Raw genomic sequence first — 11,298 nt, 5'->3', positions numbered from 1 at the left:
CTTTAGTGTATTAGCAGTCAAACAGCCTAGTCTGTCTTGTATCAGCACAATGACTCATGATCATCCCCCATGTACAAGAACAGCATCTTCTGAGTTTGAAGAAGCTGCTGTTGGATTATTAGGTTTGTCATTGGTGGGATTCAATTATTCCTGTATTATTTGTGTAAGAGTAATGCAACAAGGCTGCAGTCAAGACCAGGCCTCCATTTTATGAAGTACTGGGAGACAGTTTCTTTCTCAAAAGGGGCTTGCAGTTTCAGCTGACGATATGCAGACAGAGGGGAAACAGAGGCATCAAGAAGTGATTTATGATGGTTGCACAGAAATACAGTCAACAGGCAGAGACTAATTCTAAATGACACTTTTACATTACTGAGTATCCAGTTAAAATATAACCATATGCCCTTTCTTGATTAAAATAGTAGCAAGACCATTTCAGACCCATAACATAAACAAAAAGCCATATACAAAATTGTATGAAAATGTATGTTAGAGATACAGAAATATTACATTTTGGAACTGGAGGAATGGAGAAATAAATTTCATAACCAGAATTGGAAGACTCCTTAATTCTTACACCCCAGCTGTGCTATTGTCCTGTACTGTTTCTAATAGAGATCCTATAAACCTTGAAACAATGGTTTTCACCACAAAAATCACACTATAAACTTCTCTACACAGAATCAGGTTTTAGCTGCCCTTGTACTTACTTTAAGAAGTCAAGCTGCTTCTTCCAAAGTCTTGTTTGGTGTCAGCTCAGGTGCTAGACTGGTTTACAATCCCTGGCCTGCCTCGCTTCTCTTACCTATTTTCCGTGGCTAATCAGAGCTCTCAGAGACCCTCCTAAAGCCCAGAAGGGAAGCCCTGGGTACTGGGGTGGACAAACATCTGACTCAGTGTCCTGCAGTTGAAATCAGATTCCTTAGAGCCAGGGAATCAACTCAAGCAGGCGTATAAAAGCTAACAGCCATCTATCCTCAGCACCTCAGGACAGAAGAGTTCACAGGAGTTTAGATTCAGATTTTTGCTAAAACTTATGCTCTTGATCATTCCTTAACTAATAATGTTATTTTACAGACATCAAGAGTAAGTTTTTATAAGTCCTACAGGACCTGTACTGCTAAGTGGTGAAGAGGTAGGCATCATTTCTGATATTGTGCCTTATACTAAGACCATGAAATCACCTCTTCAAAGTAGGACACAGTAGTTATTTGGATGCGATATGCCCACCAGATTTTCTAATTAACAGGTGTTTTGCTACCTGCCAACCCACAATGTCAAGAGCCTTTTTTTCAGAAGCATTTTTGTCCTGAAACAGTTGCATCTGGACTCTTAAATACCCATGAGAAACTCAAATATATTTCAAGCATGTACTGTAAAGATACCACAGGTTTTCCTCTGACACACTGGATTTTGAACTAGAAAGGCTCTTAAGACCTGTGGTCTAAAGCAAAATAAATTCAATGCAGTCTTGTTTCTTGGGTTTCTGTTGTTAACTTCCTTTACACAAAGTACCAATCATTCAACGACACAGGAAAAAATAGATATTTAACTACAGTCACTCCTTTTTCACATTTTTTAATTAATGTATTTTTAATGAAAGCTTCCAACAGATGAAAAAAAAAAAATATGTCTTAATCCGTGCCTTCTCCTATTTGTTCAAGGCACTGTTTTTAATTTCCCCATTGCCAGGCCTTAAATTGTCTCTTGCATCAGCCAAATGTGTTTGTACCATTTGTATTACTTGCTCTTGAAGCTCTTTTCTTACACTTCCTGGTTACTGAGTTAGAAAAGATGGGGTTGGTTTCTAGTGCTTTTAAAGCTATTATGTGTATATCATATATATCTATAATGTATATATAAGTATATGTGTGTGTGTATATGCTACATATCTGTAGCAACTCTCTGATCCATCCGTCAGTGATGTACTAACTGTAGTCTGAGAACAAATGAGTTAAAACACATTGTATGGCTGAAACATTTGCATTAACACATTTAAATTTTAATGCAACTACATTTTTATTTCCCTTTTAAAAGCCTGTTTATACAAACTCAACAATTCAATCAATGCTGCACTCAAACTGCTGTCATGACAGAAAAAAACAAACCAAAAAACATAATCATTCTATCACATTGTTTCAGAAGTCTCCAAATTGACACTTATAAATAAATCAGATATATTTTAAAATTCCTGGCACATACAAGGTTTCTTCACTATTTCAGCAGCCCTTTACTCTGGGATAAATTATTGCCTTCATCTGACATTACCTTCTTCCCTCTTTTAACTGAAGATTTGTCTCAGAAGATACACTTATTTACTGATTTTTTAAAGGCATTTACATGACCAGTGGTACACAGCTCTATGACCAGCATATCTGACTTTACCCAAGCCAGTCGAAACCAATCTGCTTTCACTGCAATGAGCAGTTTGCTATTCTTTTTTCATCCTGAAAGGTGACTGAGTTATAAGAATGATTTCTGCAAGTAGAAGCTGCCTGACTGCTGCAGTTTAAATGCAAATAAATATCCTATTGCACTTTAGGGAAAACATTCTAAATTAACAAGGCTAATCATCTAAAGATCCTAACAAGCAATTAGGCAGAAACAATGATATCAAAAAGATCAGTTTCTTTGCAATATGCTGTTTTCACTCACATGAGAATTTTAATTAAGGTATAAGCATTTACACAAGTGAAGTACAACCTTTACCCACACACAATTTTACTATATAAAATTAATCCAATACATTTTCTTAATCTTGTACAGGTAGCTAGTTAATTGTAGATGACATAATTGTCACAAGATTAACAAAATGTTTTCATATAGGTAGTAAACACTGCTTGCTATTACTCTGTTCAGTAGACAGTGTTTGAACTTAATACATGCAGGAAAATTCCATTTCTCTTGCAGAGACCAGTGACCTCATTGAATAAGCAGTTCACTGTACCTTTCACAAAAGCTCTCAATGAGGATGAGGAGCTCATTGTACAGTCAGCTGATACATGGGCTGAGATTCCACTCATCTGATGGCAGCAGTGATAAATTGCAGATAACTGTGCTGCTAAAGCTCAGAAAATACAGGATATATACTTTAAAGGGAAAATAATTTCAAGGCAGTATTTTCAGATTTTTGCCTGTGTGCTGTTTTAAATGCAAACTCAAAGTAATTTTAATAGGCAGTCATTTAAATATATCAAACACCACTCTACGATGAAAAATAACGAATGCATTTTTAAACTACATATAGGTACTTATACCTATATATACTGCAGAGGAAAACACAGGCCTATCCTTAATTGAAAGATAAGATAGTGTAATACAGTGTGTGCATATATATGTAAGTTTACATGCATAAATATATAATACATTTACAAAATTAGTATACAACATTGTTAATACATATACGGCATACAATATCATGCAATGATATAAAAAATCTGCAATCAAATTTATAAAGATCATTTATATTTTTGTTAATTTTTTTGCTTTTCCCTCTGCACTGGAGATTAGGATGTCATAAAGCTAAAACCAGTAATAAATTGATCTTATGGCAAAGATTGCAAACATTGGTGAGAACAGCCATTAGTAAATTCACAGGGCAGAAGCATCAGCTTCAACACTGGAAAAAAAAAAATCAAACCTAATTATCAGTCATGCAGTTGAGAGTTTAATATTCAGTGACATCAAGTAGTGATGTCACTCAGCTGTGAGTTAATTCAGTACATAATGAGGCAGCTTAAGAGCCATTACAACAGGAGCATGCACTCTCCTCCTCTGACAAAAGCAGGGTCACGCTGAACAACCAAGTAACCGCTGTCCAAGCAGCAGCAGGCTGGATGAAATGCTGCACTCAGTCAAGCTCTTGCTTCTGCTGATGTATTTTTATGAAAACATCTGAGAGGCACCATCCGACTCGAGCCTCTGCCATCTCTCAGCACTGCTCTATCAGTGGAAAGGGCTACAAACACGCCCTGCCTGGGCAGCTAGCAGTTTCCACAGGCACAGGGGATCCTGGACGCACAGGGCACGGTCGAGCAGGGGATGGGGCGAATACCTGACCTGTTTGTGAATTCAGGGGCAGTTCAAGCTCCTGCTTTCTGCCTCTGGTCAGAGATTCTCATGGATAAAATGGATGTGACTGGATAGTTGAGTGAACTTCAGCCTATTTCAAGATTAAAGGAAAGCAATTTTTCAGAACACTGAACAAGGCTGGAGACATTAAACTACTGTGACAAGAGAAAGTCACTGGATAGATGGAAAATCTCAACAGGAACTTTGAAAGTGTGTAATACGGATACTACTATTTAACTTTGAGGGGAAAAAAAAAAGAAACCCGGATAAAAGAATTGAAATAATTGCAGCTGCTTTGAGACCTTAGAGCAAAGCAGAACTAAGAACTTCTCTTTGTGAGTTAAAAGCTAGTATTAATACACTTTCAACTTGTCTTTTACATTTATTTCCCCTTATTATTTGCAGTACATTAAGGTCTTAACATACAGTTGCTTTACTCATCTTTTCAATTAACTTACTAGGGAAATACTGCATCACTTTTTGGTAATGATACCAAAACATTTTCTTGTAAGCTCAGGGACAACAACGTGCCAGTGGAAATTTTCATCACACTGGGACTAGTCCATTAAAAGCTGCTGCAGCGAAAGGTACCTCAGGGAGATGAGTTAGATGCCCTGTGGTACCACGGGCACAGCACAAGGCATACTGACACACACAGAAACAGGATGAAATTGATGCACCAGCTTATTCACGTGCTTTACAAAAAGGCAAGTTTGCCAACAGCAATCACACCGAGCTAAATCCTCAGATCCTGATGCATTCAAAATCTCAGTGCCCTTGTGGAATATCTGACTAGGCTTAAATGCCTGAATAACTTAATGGGGTAATAACCAAGTCCAAAGTGAGACATTTATACTTCCACAACTTAGCTATCAAAACCTGAAAGTGTGAACCTGAAAAAACCCCACCCAACCCCTTTAGAGCTTTGCCATGCCTAAGAACACTACCATTTACCGAAGCCCCACCAGACCTTCCAAGTTCTGGTATTACATATAGGTCTGGCATTGCATCTTGCTTGTGCTGGGAACCTTGGTGTTAGCCTCCTACCCTAAGCCTGCTTGGGATGTTCAGTAGGGACCCCTAAATCCCCAGAACATATCTGACAAGCACTCTAGCAAACCTTGTAAGTACACTTAACGCACAGCATTGTGTTAAGATTGGAACTTAAATAAATTCTTGCCTTCAGTAGGAACTATACCTTTTGTTTGTTGCAGATTGGCAGATACTGCACTTGCACATCTGCAAACCCGTGACTTGAAATTTTTTATTCAGAGGGTTACAACTTTGATTAAAAGGTAGAAACTCCTTCTGAATCCTCCTCAGCATAAGGAAAACATATCCCTTTTTCAGAAACAAACTTGACCAGCAGGTTACAGGCTGACACAGGCAAGGTTACTACTCAGTAAGATTCCTAGAAGCCAATAAACAAGAAAGTGTTAACTTCAGACTTTCATTTCTAGTATCCACTGTGCCCCAATCCATTCCTTCTCTTTTTGGGTTGATAGCCACTAAAAACATAAAAAGGAAGCTTTAAAATGTTTTAAATTATTCAGTTAGTAGTGATGCAAACTATTTCCTCACAGATTATACACATTTATTGCAGATACTTTTCTGTTTGTGGTATGAATAATACATCTTTATAAGGCAGCTACTGGACAGCTTCTCTAACACTCTGCTATTTGACAGTGCTTCACTGCTTTGTAAAGTAGAAATAAAGGTGTCTAGGTACCTCTAGATGTTGGAGGATCAAAGATGCATTTCAACTGAAAAAAACATGTTCTTACTGTTTATAACATTTATAAATCCAAAAGAATTTTTCAAGGGTTTTAAAGAAAACTCCTGTACAAGCAAAAGTGCCTTTTCTGTATGAACAAGCTCCTACTACACCATAGAGAACCTTTGTCTTCTACAACATAGTTCCAAAACAAATTCTTCAGAAATTTCCTTACATGTGTAACACTATGCAACACTGTAGCCCTGAATTTAAAAACAGGTATCTTCCTAAAAGCACTAAACCTCACACTGCTGCCATTTAGACCAAATGATAAGACACTCTATAGAATACACCTACTTTATCTCATAGTTATGTAAGAAACTAGGCTGCACGTTATTAAATTAAAATTGTAGAAATAAACCAGGGAGTGTTTTCATCACAGAAGAAAGACTCAAACACACTTAGTCTTACATGAATGCTGGAGTGTGGACAGCTGGTCCAGACCTTTGTTTCATGATTCATCCATAGGATGTCACTAACAGTATAAGGTTTTGTGTTCCCATAAATTGATTCAAAAATAACAAAGGAGTGTTAGGCAAGTGTTTCAAGTAATTCCACCAATGTCTGGATCTAAATAATAGTGAGATTAAAAAATAACTGAGAAAGGTAGAACCACAAATAGACAACACAAAATCAGAAACACAAAATAATGCACTTTTTATTTCAATAAAGAAATTAAATTTAATCTTAGCAGAAATAGGACTCATATATAGTATCTGGACATAAAAAACTGTATGTACAGCACAAGAAAATAACATGTTACAGTAAGTGACTTTTTGGAAAAAAAAAAAATTAAATGTTTGCTTTCTTGAGAAGAATTCAGAAATTATTTTCATGCTTACATTTGCTACACAATGTAGAGAAATCCAAAATATCCAGCTTCTGGAGGAAGATGAAGGGCAAATTAGCATGTCCAGCCACCTGCAGAACTAGGCCGCAGTTAAGGAGGGAAGTCTGAATCACTGCTTTAGACTTGGTTGTATCAATTCAGCCCAATAAACACTTATCTTCTTGGTACAATCTAGTAAAGCTCCAACAAAGAGGCAGTCCAAGATCACTTAAATAGCTTATCTTTTCCTTCCTATCTTGATTTTCTTTACAGATCGTGGCTTTATTGCAATGTCTTGGATAAAGATGATTGTTTAAAGGTGAGCTGTTGATTGGGTCTCTTCAAAAACATATAAATTACAATCACATTTACACTATTTCTCCTGCTACATCTACTATTTATTGTCCGAGTACATTTGATTAACATCAGTGCATCTGAACCCATAATACAGTAACAATATACATCTTGCATAGGTTTGCAGACTTTGTGAAAGGCTAAGAGCGAATTCATATGATCCACTTTTCAAAGTTAAAGATTTTCACATCAAATGGAACCAACCTCTTGACACACAGCTGCAAATTGTCTTGAACACAGTTATATCTCCTGAAGTTCCTAATCCTTTTATGAAAGATATACATAGGTTTAAGCATGATATGTCCAAACTAAACCGCACTTATTCACTTTTGACAATCTGTTCACTGAAGACCAAAACTTCTTAATAATTTTTTTCTATTTTTAGGTCAGAGACTATTAATATCTACTCCTCAGAAATGGGTTGATCTGCAGTCTAGGGCAGCAGATCTGACCAAAGATCTAAATTTGTACTTTGAGAAACAGAGAGGCTGGTCAATCCCGTTCCATAGGGAAAAAGACTACCTAGCCACAGTCCCTGCTGGGAAAGGCTCATGCACAGCAGAGCTAGTGTTTTTGCAGCGTCTTACGCTCTAGGATCCACGTACATGGTATGGTCATGTCTAGGGCAGTACATAGAAAATAAAATAGATGAAGGAATGGAGCTCTGAAGAAGGAACCTGAAGGCCACAGGGCTTCTAAACATAACGGGGAAATTTCTGGCAGATAGAAGAGTGATGGGAGACCAGTAAAGGCCAACTCATCTGCACCGGACTGGGCCAACAGCTTGAGCTAGGGAGGGAAGCTGAAGCTGTGCTGGACCAGTATGTCTAATAGTGGCAGGGATGCTCTATGGACATTAAGACTGTATTCTGAGGGAATGCAAGGAAGGCAGTGTTATGGCCATGTGTGGACACAGGGCTCAATAATTTATACAATGGAAAATGTGACGGTGAAATAATAATAAAAAAAATCTTAGAACTGTGAGATTACATTAATTTATCTGTACATGCTAGCAACATTTATTTCAGTACATGCCTCCACACTACAGATTTCCAGAAAAACATTCTGATGACTTTCAGAAGGATCGTTCACATTCATAAAGAGTCAGAGTATCTTGTTGGCCTTTTAGCATCATGCTTTTAGCTGATAATTCTGTAACTATACAGCTGCTCTTTCCCACAGTGGTAAAAGCAAGTGTAAAAATTTTGTCCGTTACACTGACACTAAACAAAATGCTCATGTGGCCCTTCACAGGGCATTACCATCACCTCACCTAATTGCTACCTAAGGTTAAAAAAGGAGCGATTAATCTTATTTTTCAAATAGTTCAGTGTAAATTAAAGACATGGAAAAATCATAATATGAGAAAACACAATCTTCTACACGATTGTGTCTGAACCATTAGAAACTATGATTTTATTTCACAAACTCCTTTGTTTTTGTAACCTTTCTAATTAGATATAGTCCTGAAAATCATCACATTCCTGGAAAATAAACCAAGTGTAATTCACTAATTTAACAAAATTTCTTTGTCCTCTACTTACATGCAAGCACAATATTATAAATAATTTCATTAATACTTTTTAAACTCTTTCCAATGAGAGGAAAATTGTTTTGAGACAGTGTCACCATGCAAAAATAACTCACCTCTACTCTGAAATTAATTCCTTTATCCCTAGAAATCCAGATCTGAAAATTCTCTATTCATTTCATCCCATATTTACAGTTCATTTCATTGTCCCAGGAAAAAAGTTGGCAATTTAAACTGGCTGGTACAACTGCAATTGGTAGGGTCCTCAGGGACTCGTGGGGACTGGCATGTACTGGACCAGTTAACAGCCAGCCACAGAGCTCAGTACTCTCCAGCCCCTTGTACTCTGAATAGCCCTCCTTATTCTGCAGATTTCCAAAACCTGTGGCAGAACAAGTTTTTTCTTTCAGCTTTGTAATGTTTTTAGTTATCTCAGCTCTTAAGCATCTTCATGTGCTTGCCCATCTGGGACTACCTGACACTTCAGGTAGGACAAAAAGACAAAGTCAACTGAATCTGTTAAAAATATCCTACCCCAGTAAGTGATACCATTACATAATCACTCAATAGCCTTTTGTGGCCTCCATGGAGTGCCAATTATTTATCAAAAGTCGTATTTAATTTAAAAAAACCACTCTGGAATACTTGACTTAAAATATGTATATAAATTAATCTGTATTTCTGTTAACTTCAGATCTGAAATTACTGAACAGCTAAAATAACTCATGTGGAGTCTGGAGAGAAGAGTCACTGTTTTGCAGTTTTGGTGGAAAAAAGAAAACCACCAAACACTAGGATTAACATGGAAGATGAGAAAGTCACTGAAACGGATACAAAATTATTTATCAGAAGTGGTAGAAGTAAGAAAGTTTAGCAACATATTTGAATTCAGAATTATCTACAGCAAAACTCCAAGAGCTTGTATAATATTGTAAAACTCATATCCTTCTCTAAACCTTTTCTTTATGTTTGTAATAATGCATGGATTGAATTGTTACACTACAAGTAGATTCTCCTTTAGTCAGAATAAAGGGTGCAGTCAAGTTGTACACAAACCCAAATTCACTGAAGATCGATGTTTAACTGTAGGACAGAAATGCTTTTTAGTTGTGAAAATCATTCCATTCAGTATGACTCATTCTGTTCATTATGTTTCCATTTATATGGACCATATTATATATGACTTCTAGAAAGAATAGTGAGAGGTAATGGCACAAAACAGGATTTGTTTAGAAAAAGAATATGAAATATTCTAAAGGTGCACTCAAGATCTACAGATCTTCTCCAGAAAATTTAATTCACTGCAAGACAATAAAATACTCTGTCTTCAGATGTTATAAGACTTTCTGGAAAAAAGTAAATAAGGTTTTTTTGTTTGGTGTATCCCCATGATTTAGTGTCTAGGACAGTACAGATGCAAATGCAAGTCCAGGAAAATTGAACTGCTGTTTGGCTCATATCTATTGCTGAGGGAAAAAATACGAGAAGAACTGTTAAAAGTCAAATCCCAAGTTACATACAGGAAGCTTTAATTAACAAAGATTGTAAGTGAGAAGAGTATGAAATACTTATAAGTTAATTCCCTGCCTGAAACTAGTTTTGCACAGATGTAGTTTCAAGACTACTAAGATTGAGACCTCTTCAGCCTGATACTACATAAAGTGTTGCACAAACACTTACACCGTATAGCAACAGCAAAAAGATTACTATCCATTTTTCTGGCTGTATTCATCCATCTGAGAATAAAACTATTATTTTTTTAAGAAAAAAAAGGCAATATCATAATTTAAGCTTCAGCAAAAATGAACTATAGAAACACATTTTTATATATTAAACACTTGTTGACTAATCAACATTATTGTAGCTTTGCTCCCTGTTCCTAGCATGGGTAATTACTGAAGTGTAAGAACCACAGGCATGAAGAAGCAGAAAAGCATGTGGCCAGCCCAGACCTTTCACTCATAATTCCTTCACTGATGAAACACTCATCTTCCTCAAGATCATGATAAGGAATGTCAATTTTAAAAAGGTGAATATCAGACTTACTTTAAATAAGGAAAAACATGTTACATTTACTCATGTGCACTTTTGCCCACACTCTGAATTACATAGAATAACAGCATAAAAACTTTTGACAATTTTATTTTTCTTACAAACATTCTTATCTTGAATGGGAATTCTGTTTCATTGGACACTCCTGCTTAGAAAAAAAATTATCCCAACATGCAGGATCCTCAGGTGTGACTGGAATACCAGATGCAACTAAATCTTCAAAAGTCAATAATGTAAACTGTGGTTGGTTAGGCTCCATGGAACATACCTAAGGAAAACACATATTAATATTACATGAATCAATAAATCTCAATTTTCTTCCTTTAATATTCTCCGTCCATTTTAATCTACACATTGCTTACTGAAGAAGAAAGAAAATATTCCAGTTAAGACCAATATCACTGTCCCTACTTTAGGCTATACAGTAACTAACAGAAGCATTTAACAGGCCACACAGAAAAAGCAAGTTTTTCTTTCAAGTGTAGTTCAGAAAACTGAAAGAACGAGGGACAGAGAATGCTGCAAATACCACAGAATGAGTAATTAAGTCTAGAGAAAATGAATTTAAAAAAGCACCAACAAACTAACTGTACTTCATTCTCCAGCAGACATGATTATTTGAGATGATAGCACGAAGATTTATTCCACTAGAGGTGTGCCTATTCGTACCAATACCAGCAATCACTA

General features: G+C 36.4%; 1 protein-coding gene across 2 annotated transcripts in view; it reads right to left on the bottom strand.

The window, feature by feature from the left end:
• Window positions 1-10,685: 10,685 nt before the first annotated feature.
• Window positions 10,686-11,298, bottom strand: part of AASDHPPT (aminoadipate-semialdehyde dehydrogenase-phosphopantetheinyl transferase) — a 33,072-nt gene continuing 32,459 nt past the window's right edge. For both annotated transcript variants that reach the window (XM_042792567.1, XM_032990875.2), the window contains one exon: window positions 10,686-10,879. In XM_042792567.1, the coding sequence (XP_042648501.1) occupies window positions 10,721-10,879 (159 nt within the window). In that variant the 3' untranslated portion in view covers window positions 10,686-10,720. The remainder of the gene's footprint in view (window positions 10,880-11,298) is intronic.

This window comes from Tyto alba, unplaced genomic scaffold, assembly GCF_018691265.1.
Source record: "Tyto alba isolate M040663 unplaced genomic scaffold, T.alba_DEE_v4.0 Super-Scaffold_2, whole genome shotgun sequence".
Lineage (NCBI taxonomy): Eukaryota > Metazoa > Chordata > Aves > Strigiformes > Tytonidae > Tyto > Tyto alba.
This window is presented reverse-complemented; position numbering and strand designations above follow the sequence as displayed.